Genomic DNA, 18252 nt, shown 5'->3' with positions numbered 1-18252 from the left:
TCATGATTAGTTTTGATAAAATCATTTTTATAACTACAAGCAAGTGCCCTCACTCTTGTCAGAAGCAGAATTCAAGGACAAAACTTGCAGGAGAAGCTCTGGGAAGACTAAAGAAACAGCAGGGGTGTTGCTCTGATCTCCTGGTGTCTGTGGAGCCTCTGAAACCCCAGCAGCACTTGGAGACCTTTGAGCTCTGGAAGGGCAGGAGTGAGCCCAGTGAACCTCTGGAGCTGAGACCCCTCCCAGCCTGGGCTGCACCAACACAGCTTCAGCCCTTCAGCAGCACAGGCACAGCCCCTCACACAGCAGGGACCTGGGCCCAGCCTAAAGCAGGAGGGACCTGGGCCCAGCCTAAAGCAGGAGGGACCTGGGCCCAGCCTAAAGCAGGAGGGACCTGGGCCCAGCCCAAAGCAGGAGGGACCTGGGCCCAGCCCAAAGCAGGAGGGACCTGGGCCCAGCCCAAAGCAGGAGGGACTCGGGCCCAGCCTAAAGCAGGAGGGATCTGGGCCCAGCCTAAAGCAGGAGGGATCTGGGCCCAGCCTAAAGCAGGAGGGACCTGGGCCCAGCCTAAAGCAGGAGGGACTCGGGCCCAGCCTAAAGCAGGAGGGGTTTGTGTATTTGGCAAGGTGGAGCTCTCCTGCCAAGTCTGAAATGCAGGGACAGAGATTTAAATTTCATACTGTAAGCACTGGGCTGGGGTAATCCTGCACCAGGAGGCAACCAGGAATGAAAGCAGAATGCATTTGCCTTTGTACACAGAACACTTAAGATGAGCTTGGAGCTCTTTCTGCATCACTTCCTCTCCATCAGTGACCCAGAGTAGAGGACAGATCACTCTGTACATGCCAGAACTTTTAGTTTTCCACTGTGAATCCTCCTTTTATAAATCCTGCATGACTTTGAACAACTGAGTTTTGATCTGTCACCTGGTCAGATGTTTGGCAAGTGGTACTTTGATTTCCTTGTCTTGCAGCAGTTCTTCTTGCTGTCCAAAGCTGGGAGAACTTTGCTGCAGGTCAGCTGAGGCAGGTGCTGTAACTAAAGGAAAAGTTACACCACGTGTATTTGTTTGGAATGGGAATAAAGCACACATGGAATCAATCTTCACACAGAATATGAGCTATAAAACTATTCCTACTGTAATCCTGTACTTTCCAAGCTAAGATTCTGGGGTTTTATAACTGGATTGCAACTAGAACAACTCATTAAATTATTCCATTAGGCAAGAAAAATATCCCAGGTGATAGAAATGGAAGAGGCCAATCAGCGTGACCCAGAACTGACACCCTGTAGCAATTCTCCATCCCTCACCTCCAACGTCCCTGCCCGTTCCCAGCTCAGCCTCAGAGCTGCCATGGGGAATGTGGCTCACAGAATAAAGAACTGTGGAATGAGGTGCATTGTGAGGCTGGATTTGGGGACTTGGGATGGAGTCTGGAAGAGCCAGAGCAGCAGGGAGAAATTTGCTTGGCAGCTCCAGCTACAGAAACACCCAGGGTGTGGGGTAGAAACAGAAGTGATGCTTATTCCATCTCCATAATTCAGGATTTAAAAGCACCTGAGTACTCAAAATTAAACCAGTGAGAGTGTGCAGTTTGTCCAGCCCTCCTGCTGCTCTCTGTCAGGAATGCACATTCCTGGATGAACCGGACTGTGCCGGGGCTCAGCTGTTTATCCCCAGTGCCCCAGGGAGCCGCAGTGCAAAATCCACTTTGTACAGAGTTACTCTTTAGCCAGGGGGTGTTTTCTCCTCAGGACAGAACCCAGAGCCGCCCAACACCCTCTCTGCCAGCACAGCCCACCCTGGGGGCCAACAAGAGAGCAGCCCCTCCTCAGGGGGGATATTAAACACCATGGAAGCCTTACCCCTGGCACGTGCTTCCGAGCCAGCCTGGCCGGTTTCTGAGAGCCCTTCTGGTGTTCTCTGCCCAGCTCTGCTGCCTCCCTGAAGCTGTCAAAATAGGGGTGCTGCAGCAGCTGCTCACAGCTCTGCCTCTCTGCAGGGTCCATGCGAAGGCAGCCCTTAAAAAGAAGGAGGATCACACAAAGCACTCCTTACACAGCCCTGCACAATTCCTGTGCTCCCCACAGCCCAGGAGCACTCCCACAGGTACACGTGTTACTAATTGTTTAATGCATTCTAAGAGTGGCTGTTCAGAATCAACATGAAGCTTGAGGAGCAGCTAATTATCCAACAATTACAAGAATTAATCATGGAATGGTTTGGGTTGGAAGGGACCTTAAAGATCACCTTGTTCCAACCCCCTGCCATGGCAAGGACACCTTCCTCTACCCCAGGCTGCTCTGAGCCCTGTCCAGCCTGGCCTTGGACACTTCCAGGGATGGAGAATCCACAACTGCAGCAGGAATTGTGGCTCAAGGAACAGCTGCAGTAACATGGGGCAGCAAACCAGGAATGTTTCTCAGTGAATCTCAAACTCAGTGCCAGACTCTCACACCAGATGATTTGTTTATCCCAGTGCTGGGTTCCTCCACAAGCTGGAGTTTCCTCACCTTCATGAGAGCCAGTGCAGAGTATGAAATATTGGGGAATTTCACTTCCAATGGCTCCTGCAGGGAAAAAAAATAAGTGAATGGACTCATATTAGCAAATTTTTCATTCATCAGGTACCAAGACCCAGCTTTCCATAGGAACATGACCTGTTCCTCACAAAATGTCTCCATCACTCCAAGTGCTCAGAGGCCTGGCAGCTCTGAGGATGTGCCCCCAGAAATGGGGCAAAGCAGCAGAGATTAAACATTTTTGACTGCTTTTACACAGATTGTAAGTTAAAATGTCATGAGAGGTTCAGCCACCTCCAAATAATATTCTGGTGCACACTGGCAAAGTAGAGGACAAAGCTTTTGGATAAGGAAAAACACTGCACAGCAAAGGACAGGGCAGGGTGGGAAGGGAGGGAAGTGCAGCTGCAGGCAGCTCTTACCATGATCTCTGGGTCTGGAATTCTTACCCCACTGAAGAACTGGTTGGTGCTGAACACTTGCTGGTGCCTGGGAATGAGATCCCCTTTGACCAAGAATTTAAAAAAGAAAAAAAAAATTGGAGTAATTTGCTTAATTTGGTACCAAACGCTGAACAAACACCTGGATCTTGTAAACCTTTATGGAAAACATTCCTGGTCCTTTCTGATACAGGCACCTCATGTTTTTGTCTGTGTGGAGACAGCTGAACTTGCTGTGCTCCCCCACCCCAGCAGGGACCAGGAGGGGCACCCAGTGGTCACCAAGCACATCCCACATCTTTCCTAATGTGCCCTGCACCAGCCCAGCTTCCCAGAGGGTAAGGACAGTGGAGGGAGATTCCAGGCAGTCTGCAGGCAGAGATCCCAATTCTCAGCCTGGTTCCCTGTGAGCCTGTCAGCACATGCACACAATGCCAGGAACACCCAGCTCCTTCCTAAGGACAGGAACCCCTCAAATCAACCAGCACCTTCTAAAGGGAGAGATCTGCCGGCTAAATCCCCCCTGGCTGTCACAGACATATTTCATGAAAAATCCTTTCCTTAGGATCTTTCTCCTGAGAAGCTGAGAGGCCTCAGAAATGAAATGTGAGCAATAATTATCTGCTGCTGTGGAATGCAACAGGTGCATCTGTGATTGGTCTCATGTGGTTGTTTCTAATTCATGGCCAATCACAGCCCAGCTGTCTCGGACTCTCTGGCCAGTCACAACATTTTATTATCATTCCATTCCTTTCTTTCCTTTCAAGCCTTCTGATGAAATCCTTTCTTCTATTCTTTTAGTATAGTTTTAATATATCATTTTAATATAATATATAAAATAATAAACATAAAACCATTATGTTACTATATTCATAAATATATTAATATAAATTATATTTCTATTAATATGTCTATATTTATTCTATAGTTAATAATATTTATTAAGAATAATACTATTATAATTATATTATTATGCTATATTTATTCTATATTTAATAATATTATCAACATATTATTGTTGTTATTATTGTTGTTATTGTTATTGTTATTATTATATATAAAATAATGAATCAGCCTTCTGAAACATGGAGTCAGGATTCTCATCTCTTCCCTCGTCCTGGGATCCCTGCGAACACCACACCTGGCTCCTCCCCATTCCCACCGCAGAGAGAATCCCTCCCTCCCTCCCGGGCAAGCCCCACCGGGGCTGCGGGTGCCGGGGACGCTCACCCAGAGTTCTGCGGATCAGGTACAGCTGATCCACGTCCGACTTGCCGGGCCACAGGGGCAGCCCCGAGAGCAGCTCGGCGAACACGCAGCCGATGGCCCACACGTCCACGGGGGGGCCGTACTGGGTGTCCCCCACCAGCAGCTCGGGGCAGCGGTACCACCTGGTGGCCACGTAGTCCGTGTAGTAATCACTGGGACCTGCTGGCTCGGGGTAGGGCAGAGGGACACGAACACAGGAACGTGGGGTCAGAGCGATGCACGGGAGCCATCATCACTTGTGACACTTTGGGGGCAGGCCTGAGCTGCAGGAGCAGCGTGAGTCACTGGCCACCAGCAGAGCCCAACTTTGGAAACACTCGGGATCTGGTAAAAATCAAGACCGTGTTTTCCTCCACATGAAAATCTGCACAGCTCCACAGCAGGGCCCTGCAGCAGCCAGTGGGCAGTTCTCAGAACCCATGTGATTTGTCTGAAGAAGAGCTAAAAAAGCCCAGATTGGGGGTTTTATTTACAACGGAAAATGTGAAGCCATTGTTTGCAGAGGCAGCCAGAGGGGCTTTTCCTGCCAGAGAGCTCCAGCTGTGTCTGCAGCCCTGCACAAACAACGGCTGGGCAGCTCCGAGACGCCCAAGGCCGACTTCCATCCATCCATCCATCCATCCATCCATCCATCCATCCATCCATCCATCCATCCATCCATCCATCCATCCATCCATCCATCCATCCATCCATCCATCCATCCATCCATCCATCCCCCGTGCCAGCACCCCCAGCAGCCCAGCAGGGAGCTCCGTTTGTTCACAGCTGTCCCCCCCTGTCCCGGCTCCCTCTCTGCACGGGTCAGGAATCTCTACCCAGCCCTCAGCACAGCTTCCCTGGGAAAACACACAGCTACCACACGGGAGGACTTGCAGGGTGTCAGACACAGACAGGTGAGGCTGGAATGGCTCATCCCACACTCCCAGCACATAAAGAGTGCAGATAAATTCAGCACTCACTCAGTATTCGAGCAAATCCAAAGTCACAGAGTTTGATGACAGAGTGCTTTGTTATCAGGATGTTCTCTGGCTTCACATCCCGGTGGATGCACTGGAAGAAGACAAAGCAGCAAGGTTAGGAGTATTTAACCCTCAGATAAATTCAGCCAGACCTCCTTGCACACTGTGGCAGGCAGTTCTTCCTGCTGGAAGGGTTTCTGAGCAGCAGGACAGTGACCTGTCCACAGCCCACGCTTGGGCAGAGGCTCTGTGCAGGCTCCCAGCTTCAGCTGCCAGCTCTGATGCCCTGGGAAGCTCCTGCCCAATGGTTTTGCTGACCAAGCTCAGCAAGGGCTCTGCTCAGCACAGGTGAGACACCCCACAGAGGGAGGATGTGACTCAGTGAAGGGCCACTGAAATTTATGGGACTGGGGTGTCACATCCAAGGCGAGGATGAGGGCGCTGGGACCACCAAGAAAAGGCTCCAGGTGAAACTCTGGATGTGCATGAAATACCTGATGGGAACGAGGAAAGGAGACTGAGCCAGGCTGTTCTTGGTGGTGAAAGGACACAGACCATGGGCACAGACTGAACACTCAGGAAATTCCATTTAAACCTAACCAATTTATCTTTTTTTAACGAAGGCATGGCCAGACACCCAAACAGATTGTCCAGAGTCTGTGGAGACTCCAGCCGTGGAGATACTGAAATCCTGACTGGAAAAGTTTCTGAACAGGCTGTTCCAGCTGGGCCAGACTGATTGGAAGGGTTGGATGAGATGATCTCCCCTTCCAACATCAGCAATTCTGTGATTCTTTGGAGGTGACCTTGTCCTTCACAACAACTTAATCTGGGCTTGGCAAAGAATTTCTGCTGATCAAACTAACAAAACCTTTATTTCTTTTGTTCTACTCAACTCACAGGAGTTTCACTCACATTGTCCCTCTCCTATCATCACCTCAGAGCAAACCCCTTGGACTTTCCTTGCCAAGCTGTGGTAAATTATTGTGTCTCCTCCTGAGGACTGAAATGCTGCTTATCAAACACTGTCATGGAGCTCCAAAAAGGGCAGCTGCACAAAACCTCATTACCTGTGATCTACAGCAGCTCAGGCTGCAGCATCTCATTGTTCCCTCTGCTCTCAAACTCCACTGAATCTTCCAGACTGAGCAGGGGAACAGATAAAAGACACAAACCAACAAATCTTGGAAGCAGGAGACACCTGTGGCCAAGTTCCTGTGGCTCAGCTGGACGTAATTCTCTCAGCAAAGACAAAACACCCACTCCAGGGCCATCTCCTGCCCCACTCTTAAATCTCAAATGTTGGCAGATGAACAAAAATAAAAATTAGAGCTAAGTTTGGCTAAAGAGCTTTTCCAAAAGACTCCTTCTCCTTCCCTGCTTCTTAAAATGTTCCCACTGAAGTATCTGACATGCACACAACTCGTGTCTCCCTCCAGAGAGCAGAGGAGGGAGTAAAAAGGATTTACTGTGTCTGAGTTTTGAAATCTTTTCACTTCACTGGTGCCATGATTCAACCCCATGCCAGTAAAGCGAAGCACTTTCTGTGAAATCCAGCTGATGAGCTGCTAGGGCAGGTTCCTGAAGGCAGGAGTGGTGCAGGCCCCAGGGAATCACACAAGGATCATTCCCACTCCTCCTGGAGCCTCGTCTAAGGTCATTAGAGCAAATCACTCCCTGACAGCCAAGCCAAGGGGCTGTGTGACAGTGAAGGCAGCTGGTGTGGCTATACACCAATATTTCAGATGTGTTTCCTGTTCAAAACAGGAGATTCCACCTGACTCCATCCCATGAAAGCTCTGGAATCAGGAAAATGCCAACAGAACCCCCCTCTCTCCTCCAAGGCCCCGTTCCAGCAATGATTGGTGCAGCTCAGGGGACTCACATTGTGTTTATGGCAGAAGTTCACAGCCTGCAGGGTCTGCCAGGTTATGCTCTTCACCAGGTACTCTGGCACCCTGTTGGAAAAAACCAGAGTTTTATTTTGGCCATTAATAATGAATTCAGTATTTCAGGGGAAATGAGTGCTAACATTGTACAGGGATCTGAGCAAAACCATCAGGGAAGTCAGGAAACCCTGCCAAAGCCAGTCAGTGCAACAAGAGAAGAGGATTTGTGTCTGGTACCAGTGTCACAGCCAGCAAGGGCTGCCACGGTGACCACACAGCAAAGTGTGTGAGTCCATCTCAGAGCCTGTCCTACAATTCCTGGCAGTCCTGAAATGCCAGCAGGAGTTTCTGCCTCAGCACCTCTCAGGGCTGGAGCTGCTGCAGTATCCATGGTACAGATACATGGAATGCTGCCATGGCACTGCTTGTCCAGAGTGGAGAGGTGAAAAATGGGCCAGGGAAGGGTGCTCAGACCAGAGCATAAAGCTCTGCTTTGGTTTGGATCCCCCTCCTTCCCTCCCACAGGCAGCAAACACTTCCCAGCCCCCTTTCCTTTCTTTCAGTTACTGGGCAACAGTTCTTGAACTTCCTTGGCTGTCTGTAATGATCTTCAACAACCCCAGGAAAGGCAGAAGTGACAATCTTGGCATTTCCCAATTCAAACACAATTTTATTTCACATGTTGAGCGCTGAAAAGCTTCTGATTCATAATAAATAAAAACACTACCCCAAACTAAACCAAAACAATGCAAGCCTGAGTTTTTCTTTCCCACGTGGCTGTCAGTAGTCAGTGACACTCTGAGTAGAGATTCCTTCCAGAAACATCCCAGAATGATGGGAGTGATGCTGTGACAGCAAAAAAGGGGATGGAATTGGTCAAAAGAGCTGGAATCAGTCCATGCCCACCCATCTTAACCTGACCACAAAAGACTTGACCATCTGCCCCAGCAAAGCTGAAAAGCAAAGCATGCAGCCAGCTGTTACATGTTCCTTCACACTGGAGTTGTTCTGATCAACAGGCAGCAAATGGGAGGCATTTCCTTCAGGAGAGTTTTCCATCCCCTCCTCAGGTTCCAGGGAACAGGTTCAAAGTGGGGGTGGCAGCTGCTGGGCAGCTCACAAAGCTCTCAGCTTTGTCACACGCTGTCAGCATGCTCCTTTCTCCCCGAGAAAGGGAGTAAATAACAAAACTCTTGTTTACTCAACCCCCTATGCTGCAGGCAAATTCACAGCTCCAGGCCTGTGAAATGATTTATGGACTTCTGCTTTAGCATTTCCCCAGCACCAAGGCACCTGGATAATTAGGGAGTGGTATTTACAAGGTGTGGACAGAACAAACCCTGTGTGGAGCTCACACTTGGTGCAAGCACCTGCTTGAAGAGGAGTTTTGCAGAGAGCAAAAAAAAACCCCCAAAACCTGCAAGTTCTGCAGAGAGGTGCAGGCTCAGCTCTTAGGAATTACTCCTCACTCTGAAGGGCTAAAAGTGTTCAGAAGGGTAGATGTGGCACTTGGGTTTAGTGGTGAACACAGCAGTGCTGCACTAACAGTTGGACTCGATGCTCTCAGAAGGCTTTTCCAACCGAAATGATTCTGCAAGTCCCTGATTCTGTGTTTGGGTGCCCAGTTGTCACAGACATTTCTTTTATGAAAAATCCTCTCTCAGGATTTTTCCTGCTGAAGCTGAGAAGTTCAGCAACAAGATGTAAACAATAGGTTATCTGCTGCTGTGGGATGCAACAGGTCCGTCTGGATTGGCCCAGCTTGGATGTTTAGAAATAATGGCCAATCCAGAACTGGGCTCGCTCAGACACAGTCCGAGAGAGCGGGGTTTGTTATCATTCTTTACTTTTCTATTCTTAGCTTAGGAAGCTTCTGAAAAGCTCTCCTGCTTTTTCTTTGTAGTATAGTTATAGCATATATATATATCATAAAATAATAAATCAAGCCTTCTGATAATGGAGTCAAGGATCTCATCTCTTCCTTCACCCAAGAACCCTTGTGACCACTGTCGCACCCAGTGCCTGCAGTGATGGCAGCAGTGGAAGGAGCAGCTGCTCCCAAGCCCCGGTTTGGGGGTCCCCTGGCACACAGAGCCCTCAGAAGGAGCAGGACACAATGACACACCCTGCTCCCAAGCCGCGGTTCGCTGTCCCCCGGCAGTCAGAGCCCCTCAAAGGCGCAGGCACATGACCCCTCCGCTCCCAAGCCCCGGTGCTGTCCGCGGGAACGTGCGCTCCCCACGCCGTTCTTGTGCCAAACCACAGCAACGGGCAGTCCCGGCTCCCAGGCTTCTTGTGCACACCACAGCAACGCAGTACATCCCGGGCACCAGGCTGCTGAGAATGTGTCGCAACTCAGTACATCCCTCTGGGTGTCCAGAGTTGCCGGGACCCCTGCCAGGGGGCTCAGAGACCCTGGCACACAGCCCAGAACACCTGTGGGTTTGATTAGGACCCGTGGAGCAAATTACCAGCTTTGTATGAAGACCTGAAAGCCACAGAAGTTTAAGTAGTGTAATAATAAAATTATCGCTGGGTGAAAAAGTAGATTTTGGGGTTTTTAGAATAGGGGTTTTAGGGTCAAGATGGAGGGACTTGGGCGTGTCCAGCCTTTCTTCTTTTTCTTCATTACCTCCATCTTCTGCTGTGATGTTGGCACTTTGGGATTGGTTTAGAGTAGAAGCTCACTGTCTAACATAGGTGATAGGTATTGGAAAGTAATTGTAAACATGTTATACGTAGTTTGTAGTATAAAGACATAACACTGCCCCAGGGGCAGTCAGTATGCCTGGAATTGTCCTGCTGGATGGACCTCGGCAGGGCAGGAGAAAAATTTTTATAGATAAAATACAATAAACAACTCTGAGACTGAGAACTGAAGAAACTCCGACTAATTCTTTGAACGTGCAGGCCGAAATAGAGACTTTTCATGTGTCTCGGGGCTGCAATAAACTGCAACCTCCTGAGAAGAAACCTGTCCTGTAATGAATGAAATGGCTCTGAAAGCCCCGGGGCAGCAGCACGGCCAGGCCGCTGTGCACTCACTCACCCGCGGGGGTGCCTGTCCAGCTCCTGCAGCACGGTGTGCTCGCAGTACTCCAGCACCAGGTGCAGCCGCCGCTTCCTCCGGAACACCTCCAGCAGCTTCACCAGGTTCGGGTGCTTGAGTTGCTGCAACACACAGGGGGTGGGCTGGTCAGAACTGCACAGGGTGAAGGGGTGGGGGACAGATCTGTCCTGCAGGGTCACAATTCCTTAAGCTGAACCCTTTCTACAAGCACAGCTCAGCTACAGCTCAGCCTCTGTGAACTTATTTCGGGAGCAGACCTCAATGGGTGGGCAACAAGCTCTGCACAGCGTTCCATCTATCCTTGCCCTCTGGCACTGGGAAGCCCCAATGTCCCCCTTATCCTTGGATATTGGGAAGGGATTCCTGGCTGGGAGGGTGGGCAGGCCCTGGCACAGGGTGCCCAGAGCAGCTGGGGCTGCCCCTGGATCCCTGGAAGTGCCCAAGGCCAGGCTGGACAGGGCTTGGAGCAACCTGGGATGGTGGAAGGTGTCCCTGCCCATGGCAGGGAGTGGAATGGGATGATTTTTACAATCCCTTTCAACACAAACCATCCTGGGATTCTATGATTTCAAGAATCTGCAAACTCCCACTCCACGTCCCTTGGCTCCTGGCCACAAAAATCCCTTGGTCTGCAAGGTGTTTGCTGGGCAGAAAAATGATTTATCAGGCCCGTAATTTTCTGCTGAGAAACACAATCTCACTCCATCTCTGACAAACAGGAGTTGCCTAAGCAAGGAAGTGCCTCAACAAACAAACAAACAAACAGTCACTATTTGCAGAGAAAAATCTGAAAAGAGTCAAGCAGGTCTGCACTTGTTAAAGTCAACAGTGATCAACACAGATCCTGCTGTGCCAGTAGCTTTGCATCCTTAAGGATGATGCAGCTCCCAGCTGCTTTACAAGGAACTTCTGCCATGATTATTTTCCTTTTCAGATGTTTAATATCATTTAAATCTTAATGTAAATCTAGCATTATTCACTGAAATAATATAGCTACATGTGCTGTGTTTACTTTGGATAGGAGAAAAACTTTGGCTGCTTCTTCCAAAATATAACTGAAAAATAATTATGCTTTTTTCTAGATGATTGTTTTCCTAGGATAGCAGGTGTACAAATCATGAACACCCTGGAAAAAGTGCAAAAAAAGTGAGACTTCCCATTTCTTGGAACACAAAGCTGAGGTTACTGTGTGCCATCACCCAGCAGCAAGTTTGTAACAAAGAAAAGGAAATATTTTTTTTCACACAACACATTCCTAAAGCCTCAGGACACTATGGAGACCAAATGAACACAAGAGTTCCAAAGAGATGGGACAGAGTCCCAAAAGTCTGCAGATGGATGAAGCAACAGGCACAGCCTTTGCTGCAGAATCCTTGCCTAGAAACTGGGAGTGTGGAAGGAAACCTTTACCCGATCCTCTCCTCCTTCCTCCGGGGTCTCTCCTAATTTCTGCATGCTGGATAGACCTGGGGTGTGACTCACTGCAGATGCTCCCGTGCTTTTATTTCATGGGGAAAATAAAGCCAGAGGCTGAAGGAGTAACCCATTTCTGAAGAAGTAACCCATTTCTGAAGGAGTAACCCATTTCTGAAGGAGTAACCCATTTCTGTGAGGATGAGCGTTCGCAGAGAGGTCAGGAAAGGATCAGCAAGGACCAGGCTCACTGGTGCTGGTTCTGCTGTCGCTTCCCTGTGGAATACCCGACCCTGCACAGCCCCTGGCATTCAGTCCACAGCTGGATCCTGCACAGCCAGGGGCTCAGAAAGGTCGTTTGAAGGAGAAGATGGGGCAGATTTCTCAATTGCGGAGCAGGGAGAGCTGTGTCCCCTGGCTGCCCCCTCCTCATGCTGCCCAGCCTCACTTTTTGCCCATTTGTTTTATATTGGCTCCAAGTGTTCTGGGGAATCTCCCGGACACAGAGGGGTCTGTGACACACACCAAGGGCAGAGCTGTGCCCACACCGGCCACGACATGGCTGGCTCCATGGGGACAGAGCCTGGCTCGCTCCCTCTGTGCCGGGCACACCGTGACTGCGCTGATGCTGCTCATGGCCGTGCCTCAGCTCCCACCTGCTCCTTCTGCCTGCCCTGGCCAGGATCACCCGGCATCGCCATCCCTGGACAAGAGGGTCGGACATTCTCTGGCAATGGCTTTCTTTCAGAGGAACTGACTGACCTGGGCACTTCATGGTGCTCCTTCACACCCGTCTCTTTGCTTCCCCCATCACCTCACACATGCCCTCATGCCCCGTCTCTTCATGGCTGCCCTCACACCCCGTCCCCTCACGACGCCCCGTCCCCTCAGGACGCTCTGTCCCCTCCTCGATGTCCTCACACCTTGTAGCCTCACGATGTCCCTTCACGGATGTCCTCACACCCTGACCCCTCACGACCGTCCCCTGCAGCTCCCTCAGGGCTGGCCGCTCCCCGCCGGGGCTCGCCATGGCGGGCACAGCCAGGCGGGGTCCGTCCCGCCGCGCCCGCCCACCTTGAGCATGCGGATCTCCCTCAGGGCGATCTTCCGGATCACCGGGTCCTCCTCGGACTCCAGGAACTTCTTGATGGCTACAATCTGCCCCGTGTCCTTGTTGCGGCACTTGAACACGACGCCGTAGGAGCCCTCTCCGACCTTGCCCAGCTTCTCGTAGCGCTCCATGGCCGGGCGGCCCCGCCGCGCTCCGCCGCCGCCTCAGCGCGGAGCCGGGGCCGGGGCGGGCCCCGGGCGGGGGAGCCTCCCCGGCGGGCACGGCCCCAGGAACCGCCCCGGGGACACCGCCAGGGCCGGGGCGGTCCCGGGGGAAGGGAGGGAGAGCGGGGATCTCCATGGCCGCTGCTGGGGCCGCACACTCGCTCCGCGCCTCACGATCCCCCCGGGCTTCGTGCCCCGCAGCGCCGTGTTCACGGAGTCACAGAACCACTCATGGACTGGGTGGGAAGAGACCTTAAAGACCTCCCAGCTCCAACCACCCTGCCATGATCACGTTGTTTTTACAGCTGCCTTTCCGGAGGATCGCTAGGTTTGACTCCGTTTTCCTGCAGGGTTGGAAGAGGGAACATCCTCCCACAGGGTCCGCCAGCCTCGGGCAGCGCCCGCACTTCCCTCTGGCTCCTGGAGGTTCCCCTGGAACATTTTCCCACTGCACGGTTCCAGTGTTTGGGTCTCTGTCACTGAAGCGCTCCTGCCAGCAGCCAGACCCTTCCTTCGGTCGAGCTTTCCATCCCTGACCATCCTGTTCTCTCTCCTGGTGCACCCAGCTGGGTCTCTGGATCCTCATCCCTCTCCTCATCCCTTGACCAAGGCAGCCTTTTGTGCTGGTAATTGCTTTCAATATTAGATCTGAATGTGAGTGCACTCCATCTCATGCCTCCTCCCTCCCTCCCCAATCCTTTCCTGAGGTGCTTCCCCACTCAGAACAAAGATCCACTAATTATTTTTCTTCCCAAGCCACATTCATCAGGGATGTGCAGTCCTCACATTTCAGCTGGCAAGACTGACCCCCCCAGAGTTAACCATCTCCTGCAGAGGAGGAATATTTATTTCTATTTTTATATTTATATATTTTATAGAAATGTATAAATATTTATTTATAAACCTATTTATAAATAATATAACTTATTTATAAATATAACTTATATTATTTATAAGTATTTATTTATAAATATAACTGCTGGTAACTGGCAGTTATGTTGTCCAAAGTCACATTCATTACATTATTTTTTCAGCCTCCTCAGCAGATCCCTGAAGGTCTGGGATACAGGTAGAGCACCTGAAGCACCTGCAGCAAACAGCCAAAGTGTGTGTTTATACAAGGAGTAAACTGCTCTAGGTCCTGAGCTGTGTTTTCCTACTCTGAGCAGCCCTTTGGAGCCCACCAGCCCCTGCTCTCTCCCCAGGTACAAGGCAGGAGCCTCTGCTTTTCCAGCCAAACAACTCCTGAGTAGATCCTCGGTGCTCCCAGGTGACTGGGCTGGGAATAATGGGTCCCTGTGGGAATAATGTGTCCCTGGTGCTGTGATTTCTCCCTCCTGTGCTGTCCCCGGAGCTGCTGCTGGCTCCCTGCAGTCTGCAGGACAGGGATCAGCGGCGCCAGGCCCTTCCCACAGCAGCCACAAAACCTGCGGCTGGCAGGATCCTCCCCAGAGCCCTCTGACCAAGGGATTGTTCCCAGAGAGTCACCACGGCACAGATCAAACAAAGCAGTTTATTTGGCATAGACTGAACTGCAACAGAAATTCCCGTGGAACAAAGCCTGGTTACACAAACTGAACGAGTGCAGTTATGAGTCTCAGTTACACCTAAGGACTAAACAAGGTAAAAAAAGCACATTTCAGAGTCTCCCAGTCTGGTCCTTTCCATCCAGAGACACCGTGGCTCCCCTGGTGCGTTGTACCTTTCTTCTTTACAGAGATATCAGCACAATTCCAGCTGTATTTTTCACTTGCAAGGAATTTGGTCAGGAAATCCAAAGAGATTCATCCACAGACTGCTCTTCCTATGCTGTTTGTACTTCCAAGAGCTCTGGGAGCCTGTTTTAAGGCTTTCAAGTTGGGTACATGACCTCATGCATCCAATAATTAAAATTTTGATAAATGTTGAGCAAGGAAGGAGGGGCTGAGCAAGCTTTTGATCATCACCCCCAAGCTCCTCCCGTTAGGCTTTCTCAAGCCTGGTTTAAATTCCACAAAAACAAAGGTACAAACAATACCAGACTAAATTAAACAGTCAAACACAAATTATACTGATCAGAGTCACTGAGGCTGGCTGGAACACACAAATCTGCTCTGTGGTACGGAACAAAAGTGAGGTTTTACACTAGGAAACAGCATCTTGCAGATCATGCCAAAAAATGCCACTGTCTATGAAACCAGCACTAAGCATTTCACAACATGCCATTAGAAATGCTTCAACAGCTAAAAAAGGTTTGATTAAACGAGGACTCGCCTAAGTTTATTCTTTAGGATCCAGCAAAACATCAGCAATTCGTGTCAAAGAAAAATACTTTCTGCTTGTTATTCCTGCATGATAGTGTCATAACCTAAGAGTTATTTACTCCAGTTATTCCCCATAAATATTCAGATTTTATTTACAGGTTTCTCTAGTCTTTTAGAGATCTCCTTTAAATGTTTTCAAAGACGAAGCTGAAATTACCTTCTGTAGTGAATGAGGTAAATTAAAAAGTGTTTGCTTTACAATATCTACACCTGGTGCTTCAGTTCACCTTAATTTTTGTTTTAAAGACCGGGAGAGGCACCATTTGAGGTTAATCACCAGTCACTGTTACCTGTGGAGGAGTAATTTCAATACTAGAGAACTCTTTTAGAAGACAAAAATCACACGTCCTGCTTTTAATACTGCTGAGCCAATTCCAGGTGACCACCCCTAAAGCACATTTCTCATGCTCTGTGGAGTGACTTATAAATTTCATCTGTACACTTACTACTTATTAAGCTTTGACACAGTGTCAGAACTGAAAAGCTTGACTTGATTTGGATGTCAAGTCAGCAAGAATTAGTTTTGAATGACAGTGGCTAAAATGCTGAATGTGTGCAGGGCTGTTTTCCCCTCTGGACCTTCCCACCTTGCAGCTGTCCTGAGTAAGGAGATGTCCCTGAGCCATCACGTGGGCCCAGACAATTCCTCCCTGGTAAATTATGGATCAGGGAGCTGGATGCCAACACAGCACCAAAGCACTCCCAGCTCTTCACACACCTTTCCTGCTCTGCTCAAATGACCTGGGAATTCCAGCCTCTCCTTCCTAGGCAGCAGATCTCAGGAGCTGAACAGGCATTTAATTAAAAAACCCCTTCAATTCCAATGTTTCTGAGCACTGGAATTCTGCACCTGCCTGAGGAGTGTTCACATCAAAGCCAGCAGGGTAATGTGAGGTAGTAAAACCAGATGCTCTCCTGGAGTCAGTCTGTATTTAATGGTACCTCAAGAATTGTAATTAATGAGGAAGACAAAAGGAACCGATGCGACTCTTCAATGGAGAAAAGAGAAAGGAAAAAAAAAATGCAGGTGACCAAAAAGTGATCAAAGCTTGGATACAGAATATGCTTCTTATCATGTTTATTTATACTCACAGCTGGGGCAGCAGCCATCCCCAAAGCACAGCAGCTGCAATGCTGCTCAGGCTCAGCTGTGGCTCCAGGTCCCCTCTGCAACAGCATAAATAAACCACACGTCGTGGGCAGTTGGATACATGATACTTTCATTCATTAAGGATGATGACCTGCTACAATTTCCACTTCATGTCACAAGGCTTATCCCTAATTTATGAAAATAAAGCATATATGTTTTGTACATTTTTATATATATATGTATAAATATATATATATAAAAATACACGCTGCCAGGCAACTTCACACACATGCACACGCACACACACATGGATATTGTACACAGCCACCCAGGAGCAACCGGTCTGATATCAATATTCTACTTTGTGTACACACACCCTACGTCTAGGAAGTAAGAAAATCCCTTTTATGGCAATTCTGCAGGCAGAAAAATCAGTACAAAATACTTTGTTGTACAAAACTGCATTTTTTTTTACATGATCACCCAACACGGTAACACACCCCTCAGTAATGCACTACATCCCTACAAGGAAAAAGAATAATCAAATCTTTATACAATTGTGTAAAAAAAAAAAAAGTAAGCTGCTCTGCAACCTTCCTTTGCTAAAAGTTAGACATTACCCCATCCTAGCAGCAGATTAATAAATAAGGATTAAATAGTCTATTATACAAAGCCATACCCAATGGCAGATTTAAAACCAAAAAGCTTTGCAGATACTTTCAATTCCTACACAAATCTTTGTTTTATTAAGAATAAGACTCAGTATAAAACAGGGCAACAGCCAGCACTAGATCTGTATCTACAGAATAAAGGGAAAACCCAAGGGAAGGGGAATATTTAACAGTTTATGGCACCTTTACTGCAGAACATGTTTCAAGGCTCTGTTTCCCTAGAACTAACGAGTAAAGGGCTCTTTATCTCAGCTTTTATTAAGCAAACTCGACATAACCAACCACACAGTGGCAAGAGACAGAACCAGCTGTTCCCAGCTGCAAAAATGGATTGATTTCCACCCCAAAGCCCAGCAGAGCTCGGGTGCCAGACAAGGAGCAGCCAAGTCCCGGTTTCCTGGTGCTCCTGGGTCCCAGTCCCTCTGCTGCCTGGGCTGGGTACTGCTCAGTAGCTGTTCTCATGTCCAGCCAGGATGTAGAGGTTGCTGTGAGCTGTGGGGTTTTCTGTGGGTCTGCTCTCCAGCACAACCACTCTGCAACCAAACACAAACGGGATCCACAGTTAGGGGCAAAGAACAGCTCCTGGTGTAACTCCTGAGGAGGAAACTCAGGGGTTTCTACAGGCTGGGGATAGAGGTTCTCCTAAATATCTTGGGTGTTTCATTCTTTAACCAGTTCCCTCAGCATCACTTCTGATAAAACCACTCAAGGACAAGATATAGAGGAAGGGTTGGAACTGGATGATTTTAAAAGTCCCTTCCAACCCAATCCATTCTGTAGTTCCATGATCCCATCATCTGCAGCCCAAATGTTTATCCCTCCTACATCTTCTGATAAGCAACCTCAACAATTCTCCTCCCTCCTAAATATTTATCACCTCATGGGTTCACAGGGATCACTGAAGCCCATCTCTGCCTTTGTCCTGCTGGATCATGTTCCTGTGGCCACTCTGGACAATGATTCTCCCCCTGTGCTGGCACACTGACCACTGCTGGACCTTGACCATCAGCTGCTGTGGTTGGGCCTTCTCCCTCCCAAATGCTGAGATTTCTCTGCACCAGTTCCTGTTGTTTTTAGGATTAAACTTGTCTCTGCTTTTTGTTTTCCTCAAGGAGTCTCCAAATGAAGTCTCTGTCCCTGATCCTCACCTCTGCACCCAAGCAGTTCTGGAGTGATCCAAGGTAAAAAGGAGATCCACATCTCACTGGAATGGCAGGAAAACTCCTGCTCCATTTGTACAGAGATGGAAAATACAAACCAAAGGGTCTGGCAGTTCCAAGGGCAGATGAGGGAGCAGAGGATCAGGGATTTGAGAGCAGGAGGTGCCACCTGGGCTAGTGGAAGGTGGCC

General features: G+C 49.2%; 2 protein-coding genes across 4 annotated transcripts in view; both read right to left on the bottom strand.

The window, feature by feature from the left end:
• Positions 1 to 19: 19 nt before the first annotated feature.
• On the bottom strand, positions 20 to 12898 carry CDKL1 (cyclin dependent kinase like 1). The gene is made up of 9 exons (XM_030949636.1): positions 12638 to 12898; positions 10130 to 10251; positions 7077 to 7149; positions 5192 to 5282; positions 4194 to 4394; positions 2946 to 3028; positions 2515 to 2571; positions 1867 to 2022; positions 20 to 1038 (listed from the first exon to the last, which is right to left on the bottom strand). Exons 1-9 carry the CDS (start codon positions 12803 to 12805, stop codon positions 931 to 933), a joined length of 1059 nt encoding a protein of 352 aa, XP_030805496.1. The 5' UTR covers positions 12806 to 12898; the 3' UTR covers positions 20 to 930.
• A 1437-nt stretch (positions 12899 to 14335) lies between these two features.
• The window catches only part of MAP4K5 (mitogen-activated protein kinase kinase kinase kinase 5), a 64984-nt gene continuing 61067 nt past the window's right edge, over positions 14336 to 18252 (bottom strand). For all 3 annotated transcript variants that reach the window (XM_030949155.1, XM_030949157.1, XM_030949156.1), the window contains one exon: positions 14336 to 17435. In XM_030949155.1, the coding sequence (XP_030805015.1) occupies positions 17348 to 17435 (88 nt within the window). In that variant the 3' untranslated portion in view covers positions 14336 to 17347. The remainder of the gene's footprint in view (positions 17436 to 18252) is intronic.

Source organism: Camarhynchus parvulus, chromosome 5 (genome assembly GCF_901933205.1).
Source record: "Camarhynchus parvulus chromosome 5, STF_HiC, whole genome shotgun sequence".
NCBI classification, from domain to species: domain Eukaryota; kingdom Metazoa; phylum Chordata; class Aves; order Passeriformes; family Thraupidae; genus Camarhynchus; species Camarhynchus parvulus.
The sequence above is the reverse complement of the archived record's forward strand: the minus strand, read 5'-3'. Positions and strand labels throughout refer to the sequence as shown.